General features: G+C 36.7%; 7 protein-coding genes across 7 annotated transcripts; 2 read left to right on the top strand and 5 right to left on the bottom strand.

Annotated features, from left to right (window-relative positions):
* GCK72_023027 (uncharacterized protein) lies at window positions 1-3,978 on the top strand (the record flags this gene model as incomplete). The annotated part of the gene is made up of 12 exons (XM_053735189.1): window positions 1-102; window positions 1,253-1,477; window positions 1,526-1,676; window positions 2,249-2,394; window positions 2,443-2,664; window positions 2,712-3,077; window positions 3,126-3,183; window positions 3,236-3,368; window positions 3,415-3,468; window positions 3,518-3,616; window positions 3,692-3,825; window positions 3,905-3,978. The coding sequence occupies 12 exons, from the start codon at window positions 1-3 to the stop codon at window positions 3,976-3,978; spliced, it is 1,764 nt and encodes a 587-aa protein (XP_053578755.1).
* Window positions 3,979-7,188: 3,210 nt separating this feature from the next.
* On the bottom strand, window positions 7,189-8,437 carry GCK72_023026 (uncharacterized protein; the record flags this gene model as incomplete). Its single annotated transcript, XM_053735188.1, has 5 exons — window positions 7,189-7,266; window positions 7,486-7,634; window positions 7,760-7,841; window positions 8,214-8,306; window positions 8,360-8,437. 5 exons carry the CDS (start codon window positions 8,435-8,437, stop codon window positions 7,189-7,191), a joined length of 480 nt encoding a protein of 159 aa, XP_053578754.1.
* A 1,684-nt stretch (window positions 8,438-10,121) lies between these two features.
* GCK72_023025 (uncharacterized protein) lies at window positions 10,122-12,031 on the bottom strand (the record flags this gene model as incomplete). The annotated part of the gene is made up of 8 exons (XM_053735187.1): window positions 10,122-10,183; window positions 10,321-10,465; window positions 10,512-10,889; window positions 10,941-11,162; window positions 11,286-11,407; window positions 11,456-11,615; window positions 11,662-11,883; window positions 11,933-12,031. The coding sequence occupies 8 exons, from the start codon at window positions 12,029-12,031 to the stop codon at window positions 10,122-10,124; spliced, it is 1,410 nt and encodes a 469-aa protein (XP_053578753.1).
* Window positions 12,032-12,806: 775 nt separating this feature from the next.
* GCK72_023024 (uncharacterized protein) lies at window positions 12,807-16,116 on the bottom strand (the record flags this gene model as incomplete). Its single annotated transcript, XM_003095804.2, has 7 exons — window positions 12,807-12,989; window positions 13,125-13,188; window positions 13,234-13,502; window positions 13,626-13,758; window positions 13,962-14,091; window positions 14,205-14,294; window positions 15,996-16,116. 7 exons carry the CDS (start codon window positions 16,114-16,116, stop codon window positions 12,807-12,809), a joined length of 990 nt encoding a protein of 329 aa, XP_003095852.2.
* A 1,452-nt stretch (window positions 16,117-17,568) lies between these two features.
* On the bottom strand, window positions 17,569-18,156 carry GCK72_023023 (uncharacterized protein; the record flags this gene model as incomplete). The annotated part of the gene is made up of 3 exons (XM_053735186.1): window positions 17,569-17,662; window positions 17,771-18,081; window positions 18,130-18,156. The coding sequence occupies 3 exons, from the start codon at window positions 18,154-18,156 to the stop codon at window positions 17,569-17,571; spliced, it is 432 nt and encodes a 143-aa protein (XP_053578752.1).
* A 4,112-nt stretch (window positions 18,157-22,268) lies between these two features.
* Window positions 22,269-23,755, bottom strand: GCK72_023022 (uncharacterized protein; the record flags this gene model as incomplete). The annotated part of the gene is made up of 6 exons (XM_053735185.1): window positions 22,269-22,448; window positions 22,513-22,576; window positions 22,625-22,962; window positions 23,055-23,181; window positions 23,354-23,584; window positions 23,703-23,755. The coding sequence occupies 6 exons, from the start codon at window positions 23,753-23,755 to the stop codon at window positions 22,269-22,271; spliced, it is 993 nt and encodes a 330-aa protein (XP_053578751.1).
* GCK72_023021 (uncharacterized protein) lies at window positions 22,928-25,197 on the top strand (the record flags this gene model as incomplete). Its single annotated transcript, XM_053735184.1, has 4 exons — window positions 22,928-22,945; window positions 24,672-24,761; window positions 24,813-24,997; window positions 25,044-25,197. 4 exons carry the CDS (start codon window positions 22,928-22,930, stop codon window positions 25,195-25,197), a joined length of 447 nt encoding a protein of 148 aa, XP_053578750.1.
* Between the last annotated feature and the right edge of the window lie 1,254 nt (window positions 25,198-26,451).

The following is a 26,451-nucleotide window of genomic DNA, read 5'->3' as shown; positions in this document are numbered from 1 at the left end:
ATGATGGCTCAATCAACACTCAACCACAAATCAACTCAATGGAAATACATCCGTATCACGGATATGTCGGTCGAGAAAAATGAAGAGGCACCGAATTCATTGGTTAGTTTGAAAACTGTGTATTACTACTACTGTAGTTATAGTTATATGCTTGTAAGTTCGGAGTTGTGAGTCGGTCTGGCGCTTGTGACATTAACGAATAGTATGAAAGGGTTCATGATCATGAAAAAATTATGAAAGTTTATTTCTATAATTCGCTCTGGTTTTGATCTGAGCAACTCAATTATCAAATTAGGCTGGTTATTTTAGTCATCCGTTTTTGGCAACTAACATTTGTATTGAGCCAGATGGTGTAGACTAGAGAAAATTGAGGATGATGATGATGACGTCGGCGGAATGTGTTTGTTTTCTTCCAGTCGGGGAGAAACAGTGAGTCAGTGCAGCTGGTGACGGAGGAGGTAGACCCTGATATTGCGTGTTCCCACCACATTATGATGATATTCGAAAATAGTGCATTATGAGGGGGCAAATAGTTGATTGTTGACCTGTCTACTTGGAGAGTATCTCGGACAGATAAAGAACCAAGAGATGAAAAACTTTCTGTCCTGTCCCACAATTATGACGAACGGGTTTTTGAAGAGAATGGAATGTAATACATAGGTTGGCAAGAATGGTTTTCACCATTATTGGTTTTGTAAGTAGTCAGACATATGACATCATTTTTTCTTGTCGTTTTCACCCTGTGACCTTTTTCCTTATGTTTTCATTCTCGGTCGACAACACCTTTGTTAAGTCATTTAAATTTCTTTTCTGTCAAACACCAAAATCACCGCCGACATCCAACATAGGATGACTGAAATTTACGAGGAGGTGCCTCGACACACTTTATGTTATTGGGTTTATAAGATTGCGAAAGATGATTTTTCTATGGTTGAAGAAGATCGTTCGTTAAGGTTACATGAATTGGATTTGTAGAAGTTGAGAGTACTGGTGAATGAGGATCCGTATAAATCTACCCGGGGAGTTATTTTTTCTGAGCTAGGCTTCTAATTTACGCTCTAAATTTGGTTTTGAATGGACGGACTGAATTAGTTATAGTGGCATGAAACATTTTGTTGTTGACAGCCAGGGATGAAAGGAATGAAACAATATGAAAATTGAATATCTTTTCGTAAAATGGAAAAACTTTGAAAAGTTCATTACTGTCTGGTATTTTTTTATTCAATTTTTTAAAATTTCTTTCGATTTGCAGACCGACTGGGTGGCCCATATTCGTGATGGCTCACTGCTTTATCCCAGCCATCGCGTAGTCCCCAAAGACTTCCGGAAGGAGTACGCTTATGGATACTTCCTAATTGATATGGACGATGTGGGCGGTGTTACTTTCTTGGAGAAATCATCACGCAACTTCTCGTGGACAGAAGAACAAGTGAAGAAAGTTTCCAATCTCACTTCCTTCACCGAAATGATTTCCTCGGTGAGAAAATTTTTGTTGACAATCAAAACTTAAAGAATTTGGTTTTAGGTGTCCCATGGCAGTTTCAAGAAGAAAATGTATCTTCGCGTGGTGCCCTCAATCAAAAGTGACGAAGAGCCACGCGTCTTCATTGATGAGCTTGCTGAAATGGTCCCAATCTTGAGGGAACAACAAGGGAATCCGTTCGAAAATCCGATGAGTCAGTTTCGTTTTGTTATTTTGAAACTCAAATCATTTTTATTTTGGTTACATCATACTGTGTAAAAATGGGACATTAAAAATCCGAACATTCAGCTCACATCCTTCAGAAATATAATGTGAACTAATTGAGAAGTTTGACCGTATGGTTGATGATCACGACAATTACGAGATGTAACTTTCGATAATTCTGAAGTTTTGCATCTGATGTTCTCGAATGTAGTCTTTCCAAAATTATGCAGTAACATTCAAAAAACCACACTTGTCAGCAATCGGGCCGGCTTGGCCCGGGTCGAATTTTCTCTGGGCCCACACTCAAAAGTGGGTACTCATTTTTAACAAAACTTTCCATAAATTTTCGAAAATTTAGAGTAAAAGTGCTTGAATTATCATACACGTTCATTTCTCGATTGAATTTAAAAATTTTAGTCGAAAACTATACTGTTTTCTAAAAAGCTTCAAAATTTTTTCAATACGGGCTTGTCAAGGGCCGGGCCGCCCCGTGACAAGTCTGTCAAAAACTCAGCTTGATGCAATGTTAACATTCATTTTTACTAACTTGGTGAATTTCAGCTCCACAACTAAACATCTATCGAAAACTGGGATTCGGTGATCATATCCCGGAAATACTGAGATTCGGCAGAAGCAACATCACAACCCACTTCTCGGCATTGAAAAGAATTCTCGAGGAGTATGATATCGATAAGACGTTGTTGACCGTAAGTTCCAATAACCAAGGGACTGAATTCCATTCGGTGAGTTTACAGCTTGTGGACGATCCGGGATTCATTATTGGAACTGAGAGATCCATGAGAAATGGTGGATCGTACTACCTTCTGAACAAGTGGAGCAATCCAGTCATCAGTCGCTCTCAGGCCACACTGATGCTAGTTCAGTCCCTCGTTGCCAATGTTAATTGGAGAAGAACTCCATATTCCTCAAAAGAAGAAGTCGTCAATGAAATATCGGACTTCGCATTGGTTACTGAGGTGATAGACTTAATTACAATTCAAAAACCGATATTTTATCTTTTCAGGGGTTCTTCTTCGATATGAGTACCGTCCTCAGAAAGATTGTGGATATCAAAAAGAACAATGGAGGGTTATATAAGGGTATCAAGAAACTCAATATCATATTCCCAACAATGCAACCGTACCACATGGAGGAGATTGGCAAATACAAGGAAATGTGCAAAGAATACGGGATTACTGAGAAGGTCCTGGAAAACGACGTCATCCATGTCTGGGTTCTTCGAGGATTGTTGATGATCGGATGCATTGAAAGTGTTTTCACTGGAGAGTGCTGCCTCTCCTTATTGAAACCACTTATTGCGGATACAGTTCTCGACGCGATGACGTCTAGATTCCCAAATGACTATCGGGACTTCATCTGTCACAATTCCGTAAGTGAATACATGTTCTTGTTTGAAGCCGAAACGAATTTCATTCAGGACAACAACATTCCTCCTTGCACTGTTCATTTTAACAGAGAAAACGGTCTTGTCTTAGGTAAAATTTCATAATGAAAAAATTGAAAAAAGAAAATGGGAAATAATTCTAGGTCCACGTTGCCCCAATTGCAATAAGACCCGGGTTGAAGTATTGGTAGCCGAAACTGCATTCAACACGAAAAACGCCAAATGTTATAGCTTGCTTGAAGAAAAAGAAATTGCTGAAAAAGCTAGAAATGAGCTGTAAGTTACATTTCACATTTAAATTAAAAATGGAGTTGATTTTCAGGAAAATAAAAAACTTTAGAAAGCAAGCCAATCTGAGATCATCGCTGCGTGAATCGTGAGTTTATAATTTAACTTATCTATGTTATGAATTATTGCTTTATCAGAATGAGAAAAGCAACAGTTATACAAAAGGAGCTGGCTGACTTGGAGCTGTCTTACGGAGGAACTTTGCCAAACGATGATTTGAACAAAATAATTTCTGAGTAAGTTTACGTTTGATTGTGTTTTTTGAATTGATTCAGCCAACTTTTAAAACTTTATACCAATTTTATATTCAGGCTCCAAGTGGAATACTTCAACCAAAAAGAAACCTTCGACAAATTAAAGAGTTCTTTGAGCCGGGCTAAAATGGAAATGATGACGCCATACGAACAAGTACAATATGGAAAAGAATTTGTCAACATTCATCTTCGTAAGTTTCTTTCAAGTTTTGCTGTTCTGTAGACAACTTGCGAATCCATCTTAGTTTCCAAAACAGTAAATTCTTACAGGCAGAATGCAAACTTCCATTGCTCAAAGCCAGAACGCTAGACAATCTTCTGCTACTTCGACTTCTACGGCATGAAATGATAATCACTCGATTTCGCTTTTTTCTTCTCTTTCCTTGTTTCATAGTTCCCTATTCTTTGTGATGGCATCATTTTTTAATTCACCCAAAACTAATGTAGATGGAATTTTTTCATCCTATGAGCCCCTTCACCAATTTTCTCAATTCCTCCGATAACCAAGGTTTTCGATGTGACTATTATCACAGTTTAAAGTTATTACGCCTCAATTTCCCAAACTTTTGAAAGTTGTCTCATGCAATTTCTTCCTTCCCCCCCCCCCCCCCCCATGTTAAAAACAAATTTCACACAACTTTTGCCTAACGACTTTTTGTTTTCTGAGTTAACTTCATGTTTTACTATTATCAATTTTAATAATAAAATCCATTTTTTAAATTTTAGCTATGTAAAATTATGAGAATGAATATTGTTTGGTGAAACTGAAAATAAAGAAGAAGATAACATATACAAAAAATTAGTGTAATTATATGGCATCGACCATTAGACCAGTCATACTTGTTGTTGATAATCGACTATATAATAGTAGAAAGCATACTTCAGTTGGTAAATGAAGTCACAGCAGCAACATTCTTTTTTCCAAAAATTTGTTTAATTTTGTCGTTCATCTGGAAAAGAGCATTACTTTATATTTCTACTGTCTGTCAGGTCACCTTGTGAGCAAAGGACACCAGCAAATATGGTTGCGTGAACGATAATCCATCACTAACGAATGGAAGTATATGAAGTAATATCCCGGCTGATGTAGATTCTCTCAAAATAATCCTCGTGATGCTCAGAGCACATCCGACAATTTGAACGAAGCATGTCAGTAGTAACATAATGATTATATTGAAAAGAATCCTTTTTTGTATCCGGACAAGTCCGGAAGTTTTCGAACAGTTATATAACTTGCACAATTGACCAGTAGTGAAATACATGTGATGATTCCCATGACCCATATTAGATATTGAAAACAATCGTAGAGGTTCTAAAATTTTGTTGTCGATTAGCGGTATTGTCAATTTGACAAAGATACTAATTTGAATATTTTAATCGAATCTCACATAAAGAATTTTACATAATTCATTTTTCAACAGTTTACTTCAAACGCATTCAATAAAATAAATAACATTTATGCGTTGTTTCAAATTGAAAAAAAGTTTAACTGATTTGAGAGAGTTTAAACAATCAGAAAAGTTCAGAAAAACAGGCCAAAATCAAAGGCACTCCTTCTCAAAAAAAGCTTACTGACTTTTGATCCCATTTTTAGAAAAGATGGGTGATAGAGACAGAGATGAAATTATAGGAGAATACTGACCACTGAATTTGAAACAATAAGAGTGATACTATTAATACTAAAAAAACTGAATACAAAGATTGAAGTAACGCGAACAAAACTGGAAAGTTTTTTTTTTCGAATTTTCAGATGTTCTTTTGCTATGTAGTTGTGATTTTCATTATATAAAAAGTTGCTATGTAGTTGTGATTTTCATTATATAAAAAGTAGTCATTGGAGACCGCATTTCAAATCATTTCACACCCACTTAAATGAAAAACAGTAAGGTTAACTTACTAGTGGATGGGATAGCTGATAAGATTCCATCTCCTCATTATAAATAATTTCTGATTCATAGCGAAAATAGCGAATCGTGTCGAGAAGTGGTAATACCAACACACAAAATATCGCAACCAACATTATCACAATCAAGCAAATCTGCAAGTTTTTTTTATTTCGTTCATCTGCTATAAAGTTCTCACTGGTGTACTTTCAGCTAAATGTCTTCTTCTCATAACTCTCAATCGATCGAAGGAAATCAACAGAGTCATCCCGTACTGGACATATGCCATATGATAGGTAATAGCAGTTAGAGAATTTATGACAATGTTGTTATCTGGACAATTAGTATGAATATGGAAAAAAATTGAAATTTTATGGCTATGTGCTTCCGATTATTTGCTAGATGAAATAACTCACCCATGTTTTTATAAAAACCGGAACAAATACTATCTCGACTGGTAACGGAACTTAGTCTAAACACAATAAATGCATTGAAATATGTGATAATATTGATGCATCCATCCAATATGTATAACATGAAAAATGACGAATTGAAAGTTTTCCAATGTTTGAAAATAATGAAAAACGTGACTAAATATAAAAACACCGATAGAACGCCCAATATAATAGAAATCCCAAACAACACTGGAGCGATTATCATTTTCAATTTTAAGACTAAACAGAATACTATCATCTCCGACTACCATCTCCAGTTTTTGAAACCACGCCCTTCCTCCCATAGTCCTTTTAGAAAGTACACCGCATTACAAAGTTGGGTACAAATTTGTGAAGATTTTGTGACTAGCTATGACAAATTGCTTAAAAATGATGAGAAATCCGTATTCACTCAAAAAGTTCATGAATGTGATAAATCCCAAGGGAACGAGTCGTTATTTAGTACACACACTTTGAGGGAATTATGACACATTATTATGTGATGTTTTAATCTTCTTGTTATGAAATTTCTAATAGTTCTTGATGGTTATACATTTTGTAATTTCTGTCGTCTAATTAGAAAAAATAATAACTGCACGTTTTTATTGATTAAAAAAAACGTGATCGGGAACGTGTGCCAAGATCAGAAAGAATGATAAGAGTAGAAATAGATAATACAGAGTTAGGGCAGTGAATATTAAAAACCAAACGGATGAGATTCAGAGAGGGGGGGGGAGGGAGATATAGCAAATTAGTGTATGAAAACGGATGTTGATGAATCAAAGAATAACACACACAACAAATAATTTTTTGAAGTAAGGTCGAGGATGTTCATATCACTAACAGATTCGAACATAATCTAGAAGATATCATGTCTATAAATTACAAGAATAGTAGCATTAAATGTACTTTTCAAAACAAATATATAACTTGGAACGTACGCTCGACTAAAACTCAAATTTAGAAGCGTGGTAAGAAAAAAGTGTGGCTTCTTGTAGGAACGGAAAAAGGGATATAGCTTTTACATTTTTTTAAAAACTAGTGAGACAAACAATGTATAAGAAAAATTTATCAATCAAACTTGCTCTTGTGCAATTTTACGTCTGCTCAAAATTTCAACTTCACTTTTAGTGCAATACTTTCGGTTAAACCTAATAGATAATTTGAAGAAATGGGGTTAGGGCTCACACTTAAAGATAGATTTTTTGGAAATCCAACTGGACGTGTACAAGACGATTTAAAACAACAAACACGAAGACCGAGTGCAGAAGAACGCGAGGAAGGTGAAGAGAACACTATTTGTCTCGGTTGGAACCTGCAATAATAGCATTTACAATGTGTTGTAGAAATTTTTTCATCTAGTGGCGAATGAACTAATTGTAATCGGGTTAAATCCGAACCACATTAATAAAACATGCAAAAATGAATCGTCGAATAAGTTTTACTTAAACGAGTTGCCATCTTTGTGGAAAAAATCATTAGATATGCCTACTGCCAGTAATTATAAACTAACATTGACTTTGAAAGATATTACATTAATGTTTTGACTGGTGCGATTATAATGAAGTTTCTCAACAACCAAAAAAGCTAACTTATTACATGGACTATTGTTGTCCAGCTCATTTGGACTCGAAGCCAGATCAGTTGACGAGCAGCCCGAACCAAGATCTTTTGACTGATTAACTGAAAAATGTTCAATGAGTCTCAAAAATCCAAATAGTTTACTTTACTCACTACTTTGCACTCAAACGTTCAGCAACTAACATTGAAAATGAAAAGGAAGATTGCTGTGTTTTCTAAAAACTGACCTGGTGACAATAAAGAGCGTCTCCATTCTTTGAGCTTAGTTATACTGTCATAAACCTCAGTGACAGGATCCGTTGTTCTTTGCTGCAATATCATGGTACTTTATTGTATTTTCAACACTTTGAAAACAACTCTCTTTTTCTTTCTAACTTTCAAATTATAATACAAAACTTTTACGACCTTTGCAGTGGCTGGCACGATGCCAAGTTGCGTTGTCCTTCTCTACACTCGATGTGGTTGCAATTTATGATACACAAAACGAAGGAACTAAAAGAGTAAAAAAGTAAAAGCACGCGAGTGGGAGAAAAAGGATTTTTTTAATTACTAGTTTGGCAAAAAAATTGAAAAAAAAACTACAACGAGAATTTTGACCACTTGTGCTTAAAATCTTGTCAGTCAGACATTTCCAAAAACGTTTCCTCCCATATATTAAAAAAGCAAGTAAACTATGCTCACTTTCATTCCTTTCGTCAGCTCTCGTGGAGCATTTAATTGAGCTAGTCGTGCATTTTCTGCTTCCTGTCTCGCGTTTCGTTCCTTCTCCTTTACCTGAAAAAGGTAAATTAGTTTCTAATTGCCATCATGGTTAAAATCTAGCTGACCGTGTTAATTTTTTTAATCACTGCTTTACATACTGTTTTTGTCTCGCGATTTTTGTTTCTCTTTGGATCTTTTGCCATTTGAAGTGTTTTCTTTGAAACTATTTCTGATTTGAAAGATGCCTAAATTTGATGAAGTTCTGTCAGATAAGAAGTGTGTGAGATCATTAATAAGAAAAAGAAAAAGCGGAAAAGGGAACAAGCAAACAGAACCAATTGGTGGAGTGAAAAAGTGAGAGAAAAGACGGACGGTGCAGCAAGAAGGTGATGCCTAATGAAAGAACATTCACATGTCCTTGAAAAACAAAAACATTGTTTCTTCTGCATTTGAATATAAGAAAAAAAACTAATCAATTGTATGTAGCAATGAGACAGAAAAGTTCAACTCAAAATGTGGCATTTATTAGAATACAGCTGCAATCACGAAAGAGTTACAAAGTGATGCTTGGTGGTCTAGAGAACATCTAGCATGGTGTGTCCCCTGACAGGAAGGCAGAAGTGTAAAGTGCCAGAGTTCCTGCCCAAATGTGAGCACGAGTGATACTGTAGAGGCGGGCGGAGAGCGGGAGAAAAGCGGGGGAGGAGTTGGCAACAAAAAGAAGCGCGCACCATAAACTGTACCAGAAGTGTGATGAGGTCACCGACTGTCTTTTGAAGTAAAATAAACATTTTGGGTAGATGCGAGCATTGTACGTTAACGGTGTATACAAAGTAGTTTATTATACCGTCGTTTAGAGGGATTCTTATGCTCATTAGCATGCGTGTGTCAATGTTTTCAAGCTGATATCCTCGAGGCAAAAGGCAGAAAAAAACTTCAGAATGGCGGAAGACGGAAGGCGGAAAGCGGGATTGAAAAAAATTTCGGCGATGAGAAAAAAAGTGTCATCAGCGAAAAACTGAAATCGGAAAGCGGAATTCCGATCAACCTCATTTGATTTATGGAAATGTAAAAACTAAAGCAATGAATTCATTCAACCTAAACGTTATTGAAAAAGTGCTGCTGTTAAAATAAATTCTGATAATTTCAACAAAAAAAACTATCTCCCATACCTCATTTAACATGTTTGCACGGGAACATTTTTCATTCATCATATCACTAATAAATATATCCTGTGTTTAAACGACTAAACGAGACAAGAGAAAAGAGATAATAATACGTTGATAATTGAAATTATCGAGATCAACTAACATATTGCCAGAATGAACTGTTCGACTAACTCAGCGAAAAGTTCCAAAAACAGTTATTTATGGTCAAAACAAGAACACATTTTTAGAAAATTTGAATTAACCTTCGTGACTTTCCGTTATTTCAGACGTGACACTGATATGTCAAGATTGTTATCACAAATGTAATGTTTCCGCTTGTTCAACTTGTATTTTTTTCCTGTTTTTGAATTACTGTGACTCCAGACATTCTATAAGTTGAATTCTCCGTTATCTAAACGCTTCACATATTTTTGTGATGTACTGGGTTAGTAAACATATTTATCATAAAGAAGTATGGCAAAATAAACACATTTACAACGGGTTGGAAGAACAGACGTGAGGGGACGAGAATTTATAAATTTGGGTAGGTTGTTGGCAAGAGCAAACTTTTAGAAAAACCCGATTCAAGTTATATAGCACAATAAGGAAAAATTGAAATGAAAATGAGATGGTAAGTAGAATGTTTGACATCAAAAATGAGAATGACAAAATTACGAAAATTGAAAACTTTAGATTGTTGCTAGATAAACTTGTATACGTAGATGTATTGTTTGAGGAACTATGATCCAAGTTTGTCGGAAGGTTTCTTGTGGTTCGAAGCACAACGTTCCTTCGAATTTTCTGAAAATAGAGAATAATGGGTTTTAACGTTGAGGAATATGTTCAGAGTCAATGCGATTCGACTTGTTGAAATGCTTAAACTTTTGTTGAAGTAATCAAACTTGTACGCTGCCTTCATAGCGATCATGGTTACTTACTCGTCGACGACTCTGTGCTTCCTTCTTGCTCCTGAATAGACTCCAACGACGATTTTTGCATATCACGCTGAGCACAAAGAGTCGATGACTTGGTTTGACCCGATTCCGATGCAAGTGGGTTTTTCATGTAGCCGACAGCTTCTTTCTGGAGAAATATAGGTTAAAAACGGATGTTTATCTAATCCTCATACCGTGATATCTTTGACGAACTGCCTATCAAACGCTGGAACGGCAGGCATCAGTCCAGTTGTAATGACTCTTGAAAATATGGTGATGTACATTTTCATACGGCTAGATCCTTGAACAAAGCTATGGAGCCATCCAAGAACCAGCAATACTCTAAGGAACCAGACGGGCAAGGCGACAAGTTTCATGTTGGCAAGTTTGTAAAGAGGTAAGTCAAAGGCTACGGCAAGTTCTTCGTATTCCTCGTGACTGATCAATTCGTTTGGGGATTGTTTATGATACATCACGTCAAATTTCGATCTTCTGTTTTGATAGATTTCAGAAAGTGATTGCTTGACACGGACTATAGTGGACACAACCTTGTCAAATGGTGTGTAAGTTCCCTGAATAACAAATTTGATTTTCTCAATTCTAAACATCGTCAAACAACTCACTTCGCCTAGGATGGCATACGAATGAATTGCATTGACTACTTTCAACTTCTCTTGAAATGAAACGTCTTCCCAAACAACACCACAGACGAGAGACTGGAAGATGTACAGCGTAGCTTCATTTTTGTTGATCATTTGATCTCCACGAGCGCTGAGAACTTTGAAAGGGACGCCTGTCCATGCCATTGACTTCAATCCAATGATGTGAGCTGGGTCGTCAACAAGCTGAAAATTTTTATTTTGAATAGTGAATATGTAACCCGCAACGTTTTTGCAAGTTTTATTAACGTGGCAGTATGTTTCTTTGTTTTGGGTGCTATTGCTTCTGTTTCAAAAAAAAACACATACCGTTAACAGAGACTTATTGATATCAAACTCTGTGAGCAATTCTTCAAGCTTTGAGAGTGGAATAGTACCAATATTACCAGGTTCATTCGAGTTTAGTCTTTGGAAGATTTCAAAGTGTTGACCTAAATTTATGAAGTTTCTAAACCTTCTCTTCCTCCTTTTAAACTCACGCTCTGGGTTTTCAAACGGATCATCTTGCTGCTCTTTCAGAAGCGGGATCATAATTGCCACTTCGTCAACGAATACACGGGATTCTTTGACTTCTTCATCTCCAAGTGGCAAAAATGGAATCGTTCGCATGTATAGCCTCTTCTTGGTTCCGTCAGAGTACTGAAATCAATAACTAACGTACATTAGAATTTTGGCTATTTCTCACCTTATAAATCATGTTTGTAAACTCGGCGAGATTGTGAAACAAACCAACATGTGTCTCCCATGTGAATTCCGGGAGATTCTCTATCAAATGTCTAGTCCAGTACATATCATCGTCGTCAACAAAGTAGTTGTGCACTTTTTGGTGTTTTCGGAGGGATTCAGACAGGAGATAGGAGCTCGGCAACACATGAGGAATCGGACCGTAAGTGATGACCCAGTTTGACTGTAATTTCAGAAGAATATGTTGATTCAAAATGGCATAAATCTCATACCAAAGAATTGGGAAATTTCGGATCCTTCCCAAGCGTAATATCCGTCGATGGGATGATGTTCCATTTACTATCAATGTATTTATGAGGCGAGATTGACATTACACCTTAAAGTGACACTATTGAAAAAAGCACCGGTTCGAATTTGAGAAAAACTTGGGAATGAAGCATAACAAATGTGAAAATCAAGACAAACTTGTCAAAATATCGTCTGTCGTACCAGAAAAAATAAATCAATATGTGAGAAAATCAAGTGCAAATGAAAAAAAAACTACGCGATTATCGAGTCGAAACGTTTGTGGGGTCAAATGAGCGTGTGTGCGGTGGAGCGCACTTGCACATAAAGTCAATAGAGAACGTTCTCCTTAGAACGTCATGTCGTTTCCCATCTCCCACCGAACACAATAGCATGTTATCTTCCGGAATCATTTGATTTTGAATAAGTTTGAATGAGTATCTACCAGTTCACATATCGATTTTTCGAAACAAACGTAGAGAAGAATTGTCGACATTTGAAAAATGTAAATTCCATTTTCTTATGGATACCACAAGTTTATTTCGAAGCCAATAATTATTGACCCATAGAAAAAATATATAACGGCACATTTTTATCGATCAAATCTAAGAAACTTTATTCTGTCACAGACATGTTTGCAAAACGAATCGTCACACAATGACGAGTCGAAGCTGGGCGTATAAATGAGCAATTACAGAATAAAGATAAATTTATAAAGGTGTTCAGAAAAGAAAAATGTCCGCTGTAAAGAACTAGAAAGTTTGGGAGCAGAGAACAAAAAATAGATGAGAGAAGGTGTCCTCGGTCAATTCCAAACCACTACACAACACACAAAGTAAAAAAGAAGATAATTAAAGAAGTTCAGATCTCAGCTTGACTGTTGTTCCAAACTGCTCTCAACTCGAAATACTTGTTTCTAGGAGCGTCGTAATGCTCCTTCTTCCATCCAGGTGTGTTGAGACCAATGAGTTGGATGTGCTTCTGGAACATGTCTCCGAGCCCATTTTTAAAGACGTATTCATAGTTTCTCGCAACGAATCCAGTCTGAAAAAGTGTTATGACATGGTGTGGAATATTTACGAAAAGCAAGCTTGTGGAATTTGTTGAGTTTTGAAAAATTATAATGAGAGATTTGAATATTAATGTTGAAAACACTCAGTACTCAGAAGTTTCACTCACCAAGACTCTTGATTTAAATTCGGCAGAATAGCTGCCGGCACGGACTCCAGAAGTTGCCAAAAAACTGAAATTGGTTTTTACTTTTATAATTCAAACCCAAAAAACTTACTCTCTGAGCATTAAATCGTAAATTTCCGTCTTTCCATGCGGGAAAAAGAGCTCGGTGAAAGTTGGAATCAAGCGACCGTCCAGATCTCTGTCGTTTGATTCAACTTGCTCTTCCAAGTTTTTCTTCCGCGGCACGGCAAGTTTCTTATTTTTGGGAAGCTTCTGTCTGGCGAGCTTGGCGTTGAACACCTCTTTCAGATATTCTGTTGGCTGAATTTTTACAACCGCCATATCTGAAGAGCAGATGAGGTATTCCGAGGGGATTTCTGCCTGAAATTATAGAAAATTATAGACGGTGCAACATAATCAAAAAAAATGTTGTCGTCGTCTACTGTCGTGAATTTGACATATTCCGAACCGCCATAAAACAAAGTTATGTTTTGATAAAGTTACCTTATCGTCCGAACACATGTGCAACTCTTGGTTCAACTTCACATTGCCTACGGGGAACCACTCGTTGTTTGGTTTCGGGTTGTCCGAAGTTGGTTTCGATGGGTACATCGATGGAAGAAGCTCGAGGTTACGTCTGTAAATTTTTTTTCATTTCGGCTATTTGTTCGTTTCATTTTTCTGATTTTCGTTGTACGTTCAAAATTTATCGTAACTTATAACGGTTTTGCATTCAAAACAAGAATTTTAAATTCAAACAATCAAAAAAGTATAACAGCGACAGGTGCTACAATGAATTTGATATTCATATATGTATATTAACTATAGTCATATTCTTACCTCGGTTCGTAGACAACACTCTCGAATACACCAATCCGGTTGGACAAATGGGTTTCGAAGAATTGTTGGACGTTAGCTCCTACATTCTTATTATCAGCGTTTTGCTTTTTAGCAGGAATCATATCATAATCTGAAAATTGCAAATAAAACAATAACAGAGCTAAGCTTGGGGATTTTATTGGAAATCTCATAAAAGTGTACTTTCTTTCAATGTCTAGCATATAGAAAATTACTGGAACATACCATTTTTCCGTTTCTGACCGACGATATTTCCATTATTACAGTTTTCCATTTCCTCCGAAGTCGCTTTTCCTGGTCCTTGATTCGTGGTATCTGAAAAAAAATGTAATCCAATATTCACAATCACAAAAGGATAAGGTATTGAAAGATAATGTTGGTATTTTGTGCCTACACTTTTTCAAACTTGGCGATAACAGCATACTTGCAAGTTTTCTACCCGGGCCAAGTCTGTAGAAAAGTTTCAAGGCTCAGCCCGGCTTCAAGAATAAGTATTTGTTTTTAGCAAATTTTTTGAATTTTTAATTGAAATTTTATATATAAAAAATCCAATATTTTGATGGATGACTAGCTTTTGATGGAATTTTAAAGTATAGTCAAAAATTCGTCATTTTTGGAAAAAAAAAACTAAATTTCATTTCATTTGTGCTTGAGAACAAGGAAGTGAAAGATGTGTTGGAAGTGCTCACTATTTTCTTTCGAAAACGAGAATATAAAGCTCAACTGCCAATTTTCTTTCCGAATTACGCTTTCCTATCTGGACATCTGCTATGTTTCCATGGAAATGATCTCTTAAGATATAGTAGAGAGAAGTGACCGCTTCAAAAAAATACGTCTATTTCTGTGCAATCAAAGTTCGCAACAAATCAATGATATTTTGAATTAAAAAAAAAGAAAAAACAAGTATGAGCAAGGAAGCTATGAAATTAATCCAATTCTTGTTATACTGGACTTTATGTAGATTTTTTCTGACTGTCGTATTGCAATGCAAAAAATGTTCGCTAATGAATTCTTGAATAACAAGAATTGTAAAATATGCCTTTTTCGACTTTCCGATGTTTCTAATGTACATGTACAACAGAGCGTGTTTTCTCTTTCTGACATCATCACCGGGGGATTGTACAAAATCGAGAAGTACGCCTACAGAACTGTTGGCGCATGTTTTGTTCAGTGCTACAGTAGTCAAGCGAAAGCGTTCGGAGATGAAGTAAAATGAAGACAACATAATTCAATATTGAAAAGAGAGAAAATGAGAAATCGAGTTGAATTCTCGTTACTATTGATGAGGTAATTAGGAGGCTGAGAAATGGAGGTTTGTCATCTTTGATAAAAGCTTCTATAAAAAGTTGTTCATTAGTTAATTCAGCATCAGACTACAAAGGAATTTCGAGTGATGAAAATTTCTAAGTTTGTTTTTGAAACCTTCAATGATGCTCAAAATTTGAAAACTTGTAGCGTAACAATCACAATCACTTTGCCTCGTATACTTCACCTGTTACCGTTAAACGGAGAACGCTGATGCAGTAGGTATTAGAAAATTGGAAAACTTTTTTTGAGCAGGTTTGATTCTCTCAAAAAGTTTGTGAATATGACTGGGTTTTGCCATCTTTCTGAATGACATGATTGTTTTTCAGATTGTGCTAACATAAACTCGAAAGAAATCGAACACACCCGAAAAAGGTTCTCTCTCTGACCAACTAAGATAATCGGACATGTGTTTCTACGTTCTGAGAATGGTAATGGATGGAGTGTTTAAAGTAATAAGATATTTAAATTTTTATGCTAGAGGTTATCAAACGTTGAACTCCAGTTGAGCATTTCAGAGGTCTGATAAGAAAATTTATAAAACTGAAACATTGGTACGATGATCAAGTAACGCGCTCTGCCGCCTCTAATTTCAACTCTCTTTCCCAACAAATTCTCTCGACCCACTTTGGTTTGTTTAGAAAGTCGTCAGTGAACAGTTTCGATTTCAAAAAATTTTAATATTACCATATTACCCATCAAGCAACATACCTTTCTTTTGCTTACGATCACAACGTTCACTCTCTGTTAGTGTTGGAACGAGCGGTGGAGAAGGTGTTGGAGGAACTGGTTCTGGTGCGTTAGATTGGGATGAGGTGTTACCAGGAGCCATGATGTCTGGAAATAATTCTTCGATTTAAACATATTTTGTTGTCTGAACACAACAAAAAAATAAAACGCGCATAATACGTTAACTGCAACAAAAAAAAACGCAGTCAAAAAAGAGTATTTACCCATCTCTCATTTAAATACAAGAACACAATGGAGCACTCTTGCATCTAACCTTCCCAAAAACGCAAAGAATCAATAATAGACACTAAGAAGGGAAAAGATTATACAAGGTAAAGAGGGTGAATGAGAGAATGAGCGAAAACAAGACATGAAGATGTAACGTGGGGACTGGGAAAAAGGATTAGCATCCGTGCAGTGTGTTTGTCAATCTAGGCTGGTTTGGGTGAATATGAAAACGTAACATAAAATGAGAAAAGACTGTGGATTTATCCGTTTATTATAAGTACGTCAAACATTTTGAAAAAGAAGAAATAGTGAAAAATAGTGAATCTGGACGTGTGTAGTTTGAATAGCAACGGATTAATTAAGGGGCAGAAATGAGGATTAAGGTTTGTTTGGCAGGACGGCCAGGTACGCATTCGCCAGAGGGCTAAATGGCAGATGGGCTCTCGTTTAATTGGTGGGAGTCTCAGTAGGCAGAACTACAAGAACGTTGCTCAGGATATTCGGAACATTTCTTATACACAACGTGAAAAAATAAACAATTCAAAACACTGGCAATGTATGAAGCAAGGTGGTATTCTTGACCATACTTAGTTGAATGAAAAATTAGGGCTATCATATCCAAACTGCTAAAAACTATATTCTAAATTGGTGTTAGAAGAGATAATCGTGAAAGGAAACCCGTAATAAATAAATGAACGGAGAATCGTGGGAAGACAAGCAAAACGACGACCTCAATGGGTGTGAAGAAATAGATTGATAGTAATTTGATGATTCGAATTATATGCAACTTAATAAACTTCAACTTTGATCTCAGATTGAATCAAACTGGCACAAATGAAAACATTTGCAACTGCAATGAAGATGACTCCCACAGACGAGAGTAGTCAGTGTTTCTAGATCGACTGTTCAAGTAAACACTGGAGCACATTTGCATATTGTTATGTCCCGGCAACCGATTTTCGTAGGATGCATTAATAAACAAGTTTGACATGGGGTTAATGTTCCAAAAGCAGACGCAAAATCAGAACATCAAGGCGAAATGAACATCTTTGATGCTGCTTGCACCTTTTTTTTACAGCCATTGGTCCAAAATGCAAGTATAAAGGGCATGAAAAAGTGAACAACACGTGAAATAAATACTCATTTCCTGTTACTTTGTCATCCAATTAACAACTTTTATTAATTTTTCGATCCGGTTGAATGGTTTGAACTCAATTCCACTACACAAACAGTTTTGGTTCAGGTAACCTATCCATTTTTACAAAAATCGTTTTATGTGAAACCAAGGCGAGTATTCGATCATCCTCAAGTTCTCCAGTTTTTTTTTTCATTTTTCAAAAATACCTGAAAAATCTACATCGTTCATTGCGTACTCGAGATGATTTTCTTGGCTGGTCAAAAGCATCTCCAATGTCGCTTCTCTGAAATAAACACAATTAGAAGACAAAAGAAAAAAACGCAGCAAAAAAAGCTGAACCAAAATAGTGGAAAATGGTTAACTTGAGAATTGAGATAAAAAATAAACTCACTCCATGATCAGTTTAAAATCCCATTCATTGGATTTCGAAAGGAACTCCTGAACGCTTTTGTGATGAGCCAGGTGTACCGTCAATTCATCCACTCCATCGAAAGCGACACGACAGGTCGAACACCGATTGGGCTGTGCTTCTGGCTCCTTTCGGAGTTTAAAAAGGAGATTCGTAAATCCTTGAACAGCAGACGAATCCAATCGACTAAAACATTCCACCGGTTCCGTCGTTATTAGTCCAGAGCTCCATACTACCTTGTATTTCCAAACACATTCCTCGTCATCGAGTTGAACTCCTCGGACTTCAATAACCTGTTAGGAAATATATTTATCAAATGCTGCACTGTAAACTCTGCTAACCTTCAGATCACTGGGTTGTCTGGCCATTTTTCTAGTAGTGATGAAATGCAGATGTGTATTTCGAATCAAAACCTGAAATGGGAATGAAATATGCTTTCGATGAAGCGAAAATGAGAAACGGGAGTGGTTATTAAAGAAATACATACAAAAAACCTATTGAGGGTATTGTTGTTAAATACAGTAAGAACATTGCAATAAGAAATGGAATAGCTACTGAATTGAGTTTATAATTATGATTTGTTTAATGATTTAATTGAGTCAGTTCATTATCATTCTGGAAACAAAACCATACAAACTTTAATAAATTTACATAATGAAAAATTATTACATTTTTTCTAGTTTTTATATTTTCTATGAAGATGGGACTCCACGACGTTTCGTAAAATGTACGTGCTTGGCTACAGCTACAATTTGCAAAAATCATTTTGAAACAGAAGTTCTTCAAATAAGACATTTTTAAATTAACGTTTTTCATTGAGAATGATCTAAACACGCAATCTAAAAGCTTTAATCTGCAGCATGTTATTTTCCATGTCTCAATTTTGTTTTAACGGGACCCTTAGCTTTATTTTTCCGATTCTAAAATCAACGAAATGGAAATTGGTAGAGCTTATGAAGCTTGAATGTTTTTACGAACTGTCACAGTAGCAAAATGCAGAGAACATGTATGCGAAGCATCGTAATTTTGAAATTTCACGTTAAAAAACGCGCAGTTAAATGGATGAGTTCGGCTGTTTTGATCTTTTTTTTTAACTTTTCACTAAACTTAAAATACTTTTTCAAAACGAAAATTTATTGAAAAATATGATTTTTATACAACACGAAGCAAAAAGTTTTCAAAACCAATTTTAAAAATTACGCTTTTGTAAGTTCAGCATCTAAACTGTGTTAAGAAAAACAGGCCAGGGAAATATAAATTCATTAGCATTGTCTTAAAATATAAATTTTTGAAAGTTTATTAAAAACAATGCAGTTTCGAGAACTTTTGCTACATTCAGCAAAAAGAAAATATTTTTTCAAATTGAATGATGGCGCGAATAAAGATAACTAGCGCCAAACAACGTTCCTCCGCTACATTGCTCAAGTGTCTGCGTCTCTCCTTAATCCTTTAATAAGCCATGTGTTATTAATGCTTGCGACAGCCATGCAAATTTCTGTTGAGATTTCGCAATATATGTGCAGGTTACTGGTTTTTTCAGTGATAAACAAAAATATAAACAATTGCAGTAAATAAGCAAATATGAAACTGAGACCTTGAAAAATTCAATAACAAGAACAGTCGAAAATTTCAAATACACTGACGCAGAAGATCAGGAGCTTTTTTTGAGCTCTGAATTATAACCAGACAAGCCGAATTGAAAAACGACCATTTTGTAGTCAGATCACCAAAGTGATGCTTGGTGGTCTAGAGAACATCTAGCGTGGTGTGTCCCCTGACAGGAAGGCAAAAGTGTGAAGTGGTGCAAGAGGTCCTGCCCACATGTGAGCACAAGTGATACTGTAGCGGCGGGCGGAGAGCGGGAGGAAAGCGGAGGAGGAGGCGGCAACAAAAAGAAGCGCGCACTATAAACTGTACCAGAAGTGTGATGAGGTCACCGGCTGGCTAAAAAGTAAAATAAACATATTGGGTAGTTGTAAGCATTGTACGTTAACGATGTATAGCAAGTAGTTTATTATACCGTCATTTCGAGGTATTCTTACGCTCATAGATTTACGCGTATCTGAGTTGAGCAGAATGCGGCGTTTGAAATGGCGGAAAGTGGAGTGGAACATTTTTGAGCGGAAGGTAGTAGACGGAAGACGGAATAGAAAATGTTCGGCGGAAGACGCAGTGCAAAAAATGCCAAAAAAGCTGAGGGCGGAACAGAAAGTCATTTTTCAGATGACAATTTTGGCCTTATTTTGTTGGAAAACCCGTCATACTAGTAAAATGTGTGTTAATTTTTGTTTTTTTGGTAAAAACAGATAGTTTTACTGCGAAAAACCTCAAAAATGTATCAATAAATTCGAGTAGGCGAACAAATTTTTCAAGCTGATATGTAGGCAGAAGCGAAAAAGTTAGACAGAAAAAAAACCAGTACTTTTCACGAATATGCTGTGTATGTAGTAAGGTAAAACACTGTGCGTTAACCGCAAAGAAGGTAATTAGAATGCAATAAAGTTAGGGTCGATAATCAATCACAGTAACTAGAAACAGTGAGTTATAGTTAATAATAATTTATTCATCTTTCGTTGTGCGAGAGAAAAAAAAAGAAATGGGCGAAATCTATAATATAAGAGCATACAACAAGAAGGGGTGAATAAATATGTAAGATGAACTATAGGACCCGCAAAGAGTCCAGCGCTCAAATTTTTGGAAAAATGGTCTGTAATGACAGCTGGCGGAGTCGAGACGCAAAAGTTTGTTCGGTTACGGTTTAAAGGAAGTAGGGTACGATTTTATCCCAGGTCGAAAAGTGTTTATGTAAAAATGAATTGTTTTTCTTACCGCAAAGTACTATTCTATATGGGAGTTCAACCTCAAAAAAAAGAAACTTGTGACTCAACCTAGTACAAACAGTTAGATAGAAATGCTTTTTCAATTATTTTTGTGATCTGGTTGAACACAGCAATGATTTGTTGTAGCGGTATATCGTCTGATCATAACTTTTTTGTATTAAGTTGTTCTCCAGAAGGCCAACCGTGACGCCCCGTCATGTGGAGTTTAAGACGCGTACACATGTTCGGGCAAAACAGTAGTCCTCACCTGGTGGAAAAAATGAACCGTCTTGCCGAACAAAAAATTGCCACGGTCTTTTATTGAATGAAAGACAATATGTCGTTTTTTGAGCTCTAATCACAAAGGCTTTGCACATTTTTATCACTCTTTGTTAGATTATTGTATCAAATAACTTCTCTACGCGGATCATTGTTAGGTGATGTTGAAAATTATAATTTTGCATTAAAGCATCAAGGTTTGCTATTAAAGGAAAAACAACGAAAATTAAATTGAAGCTTTAATTTAAAAAAACTCTCATTAAATGATCAAAACATTTCGAATTCGACAAAAAATCAAAGCCGCCACGGCCCTCTCAAACTTCCGCTCAAGGCAGGGCCCCTCGCTGGAGGGCGGGTGATGAACCCCCGGTCGTTCGCACCCCAGCCACAGTTATTCTCCACAAGGCCAACCGTGACGCCCCGTCACGCGCAGTCTGAGATGCGTAGATATGTTTGGGAAAAACGGTAGTCCTCACCTGACGTGACTTCTTTCAGTCGATACTACACACGAACCACCATCGAGAACCACCACCACCGAAGAAATCATTTCTCTACGCACGGATAACCACTAGTCGAGAGCCTACTTCTCTCGTTTCCCCCCACTGAATTGGTCTTGGAGACGTCTTTCGTCTCTTATCATTGATTGTAACAAGACTGACTTGAATAAAGCTTTATGAGATCGAACCACCTGTTCAGTCTAACACAAACTCCTTAACGACTTCTCTACTAAAACTTGGATGCGCGATATAACAAGCTTTCCACTGGGCTCATTACTTTATCGCCGACAAACCACATATGAGAGTTCTTTCATTGAATGAACGAAAACATTTGATTTTTTTTTAATCTGTTATTACAAAAAGCTTTGGTATTATTAGGGAATGAAGTAAAGTAATGATGGCGTATAATTACCAAGTGGTAAATTTGAGAACTTGAGTGTTCAACACACTTGAAAATGAGTAACTGCTAAAATTCTCTATCGGTTTTTAAGTTATCATATCGTATGAGACTGCTGATACATAGGGGAAATGAAGCTGGTAAGCGTAGGTTTTCAAAAAAAGTACGGAAAAATTGGAAGTGTGCATAAAATGTTCTTCAAAAAGACCTGATGATATGTGTCATGACATGTCAACTACAGATGGGTCAAATGTTAAAGAGAAGGGCGGTTGGAAACAACGGAAAATGGGGCACAGAACCAAGAGTACGTGAGTTTTATTTCAAAATGGGAAAAAATAATTTTTCAGTCAAAAAATCTATGTACCTATAACATGAATGGATACTGGAATGTGGGGCAGAGAGTAACATGTTTTTGAGAAAAAGTTAAGAAAAACACAAAAAGAGCGATAAATAGCGTTTTGAACTATTTTTAATTTTGCAAGAGACCTTCACTGGTTGTTTTGTTCCTTCCACTCGTTCTTCAGTTGTAGAAACTTCTCTCTCACTACCTGGAAATGCTCTTTTTTCCAGTCTGAACAGAAAATTCCCATCAATTGGAGGTGTTTTTCGAAGATGTCTCCGAGCTTGTTGTCAAAGACTATCTTGAAGTTCTTTGTGATGAATCCAATCTGTAAAATGGGATAAATGTTGCAGTGGAATTTCATCAATACAGAATTTGAAAATAAATCTCACCAGGATTCTACATTTGAAATCGGCCGAGTAGCATGTATGTCCGATTCCAGCCATTGAAAGATAACTGAAAAACTAGTTCACGTCTTTTTCCGTGTTACCCAATTAAACTCACTCTCTTATCAAATTGTTATAGTTCTCAGTTTTCTCATAAGAGAAAAAAAGCTCACTGAACGTAGGAATAAGCCGTCCATCGGCATCCCTTTCGAACTCTCCTTCCGGCGGGTTTGCCTGTCCCGGTGGAAGAGCTGACACCGGACGTTGTTTGAGTGGAACGCTTCTCACTTTCTGAACGATTTGCTTCCTTCTTCTTTGGACACCCAACTTCTTCTTTTTATTTTCGATTACTGTCGGATTTGTGAGCTTTCCATTGAAATATTTTTTGAAAGCCTCGGTGGTTGGTACTTTGATCACGTCCATGTTCTTGGTGACGTCGGTGAGAGAGTACGGATACTGAAAACCGAGAATTTGAAAGTAAAAAAAAATTGATGTGTCATTGAGAGTTTTTTGGACTTCACGGATTCTCCCATAAACTATTGACTAACCTTTTCCTGAGAATTCCGTTGGGAGAAAAGTTTCGCATTGTTCATTGCGTAAACTTCTTTGTTCGGATACTCCAATTCCTTGGCATTATCTATTGGTTTGAGTGGCGGGAGAAGTTCCAGATTTCTCCTGAACATTAATGATCAATTTTTGATTTTTTCACTGAACTGGTTAACAGCTGCACGTGTTGGCAAACCATACGCTTTTTCAAAAAGTTTTGGTTGTTTTCTGAAGTGAAAGATATCTTTTTCAAATTTTCAGTGTGAAAAAGTTCTTTGTATGAATTTTTGATCGTACCCACCTTGGCTCATAAACTATACGTTCGTGATGAATATAATGACTGTCGTCTGAACGTTGTGATCGTTCCATCACTTTCGACTTCTTATTCTTTTTAAGAGCTATGGAACGATCCGCACGAGGCCGGTATCCACAGTAGACATCTTCGATATCATGTTCCACTGACTCGAACCAGTAACCATTTTTAGCCAAATCACGGAATTTTGTACTCTGAACATTGGCTTGGTTCTCCAATCTGAAACTGAACATAATCAGTGTTTCACAAAAAACTAAACCAATTCAAACAGTTAAAGAATGTTCTGGAGTCGAATAGAAGTTTCACAGCTCTTATAAAATGATCGAAAATTACTAACCTTTTTCTTCCGAAATCGCCTTGTTGGCGGTGGCTTAAGACTGAATCCTTCATTTTGGTGATGACAGGTGGTGGTGCAACCTCGAGAACAATGTTTAGAAAAGTTGAATTTAGTAGGTATAAACGTTGTTCGACATTATTCACTCAAAAAATCATAGCGTCCAGTTCAAAATTGTTTTCTTCGAATTTTCAAATCAAGATCTGGAAAAATCGAATTGATCCAATGAGCAGGGAAATTTCAAAATTACACAAATTCCACTAGACACCTTTCTGCTTCTCAAAACTGAGTGTTCAGTGATCTCTTCCTGACACCGCAACACACGCGCAATGAAAGGGCGGGCTGCGCCGTCCGATGAAATTGCGCGATAACCCAGAAAGAGAAAGTGAGAGGCCAACTGAGTGATGGATGCTTTAGTGAAACAGAGAGACATAAAAAAGAGAAAACATTGAAAAAGAGAGAATGAGCAGAGATGCAGTAACACAGCCCGCCGCGTTTGGAATAGTATATAAGCCTCCGGTGAAAAGTGGAGAACTAAAACTAAGACTGATATGTGAGTTTCGGTCGCCCTCTTCTCTTATTTTTCTAAGATTCTAGCTATTATTTTTAACTTGGTGAATTGATGGAGTTTCTGTGAAGGTAAGATTCTGGAAATTGAAAAAAAAAGTTCTTTGTCCACATCCTCAGTAGATGAAAAAGCATACTTTGTAAAAGCAACGATTCTGGTTCTTGACTTGCGCAGTTTCAAAAAGTAATTTTAATCTTAAACAGAAGGCAAAAATTAAAAAAAATATTTCGAATATGACTTTGTCCCATGATCTATTTCAGTTGCTTTTGACTTTTGACAAAAATTCCATTTTTCTTTTTCTTTCTTCTTTTGTGGGTCACCTGGCTTACCAGTTCGTAGCATTTGGTGAGAAATTATTAGATTTAAATTAAGAAGCTAAAAGCAATTTATTATGATTCTTACAGCAGAATGTGAAGTCTGGTCTATGCACCGATGGACAGATCACCAGAGGCGGGCGGCAAAAGTTTGTACTGGTCTGCCAATCCACTCTCATCGTGAGTTTTTCTCCAAAATCTTGTGATAATCCTATCTCTTTCTCTTTTTAGGGAACAGTCCGGCCAGTGAAGTACACCATCGTGGCCAACGACCAAGGATGGTCAAAAAATGAGATGATTCATCTCACGTACTTCCTGGCATTCGGACACCAGGTCTCCTACCAGCGACCTGCCATCCCACACTACGCGACAATTTGGCGAAGAGAGGAAGAAACAACTTCCCACCACACAAGTAGGTTTTTTCTCTAAATCTGAAACAAATCCTACTTTTTATGTTTTCAGGAAACTTGGGCTCTTTACGGTGAAAAAAGTCTTCGAAGAGCACAAGGATCTCGCCGGTGAAGGCCATGAAGCTGAGCTCGATGAACTCCTCGTCGAAAACATCACGGAGGCAATGAACAATCTGGTTGTGAGAAATAGGAGTTTTTGGGCTTAATTTGTGGTGTTGGTATTTTTTCTCATTTTCGTCTCAATATAGCTCTAGCTTTGGTTATTCATATATATAGTATATTTTTTCACCTTTTAAAAATAGTATTTATGTTTCCGATGTAGACCTTATTCAGTTCAAAATCATTATCCCACTTTTCTTCATCTTTCCCTCCAATTTCCTTTCAATTTTCATCCCTAAATGTTATTCCCCATTCCCCTTTCTCCCTCATTTATATATGGCTCTTATTTTATGTGCTTTAATAAACTCATTGGTTTTTGAAAATGTATGTCTTGAATGTTTATTGCACTAGTTAACTAGTTAGCCCAAAATAAATACATCGACAAAAAATGAAACGATACAAATCTTAGAAAAGACAATTCTTAGAAAGGACAATTCAGGAAATGTAGAGGATTGAGGAATCAATGTTTGGAGAAAGTGATTGGAAAAGTGACAAAAAAATATCAATTTTTGACAAGAGAAACAACCGAAATGAGTTTGGGGGGGAGGGGAAACTAAGGTGGCCAAAGAGAGGAATCAGTTCACATAGAAACAATACTGTGTAGAATAGGAGGAAGTAATGAGTGAGAGGGTCAATAGAAACTTGGTTCCAAAGGGAAATGTGAATGAGAAGTGGGCGAAGCCAGAACGAACGGTGGGGGACAGGAGAAGGACCGGTGCTTCTTCTTGAGGAGCCACACTTTCTTGATGGGTGACCTGCATCCGATTCACTGAAAATTTTGAAGTTAGGTTAAGAACTATGAAAAACCATACTTGTCAAATAAAAGACGTCAAATGAAAGATGAAAGACGACGGGGACTAACAAACGACGTGGCCTCGGACAAACCGCCCTACACCGCATTAGAGCGGAAAGCAACCCGCATATTCTTTTCGCTCGCTAAATTATTTGTTTCTTTTCAAAGGGGATAGAACTATTTTCTGAGTGTCGGATATTTTTTATGGATCGGCACAGAATTCATGGGACAATAAAAAATGCTCTTGAAGGTAGGTCCAAAAATCAGGCTAAAAGAAGTTATCAGAAAAAAAGGCGCAAAAAAAAAAAGAGTTTCGTGGTGCTCTTTTATCATTAATTTCAACGGTGAAAAATCTCGTGGTGCATGTGAAATAAAAAATTAGTAAAAAAAAAAGAAATTTCTAATGGCAATAAAATTTAACGTACACAGCGGAAACTTCAAGAGCACCACGAAACCCTCCTTTTTGGCACTTTTTTCTGATAACTTCTTTTAGCCTGATTTTTGGACC

The sequence above is a fragment of the Caenorhabditis remanei genome, chromosome X (genome assembly GCF_010183535.1).
Source record: "Caenorhabditis remanei strain PX506 chromosome X, whole genome shotgun sequence".
NCBI classification, from domain to species: Eukaryota; Metazoa; Nematoda; class Chromadorea; order Rhabditida; family Rhabditidae; genus Caenorhabditis; species Caenorhabditis remanei.
Note: the sequence above shows the minus strand (reverse complement) of the source record. Positions and strands in the feature narration are given on the sequence as shown.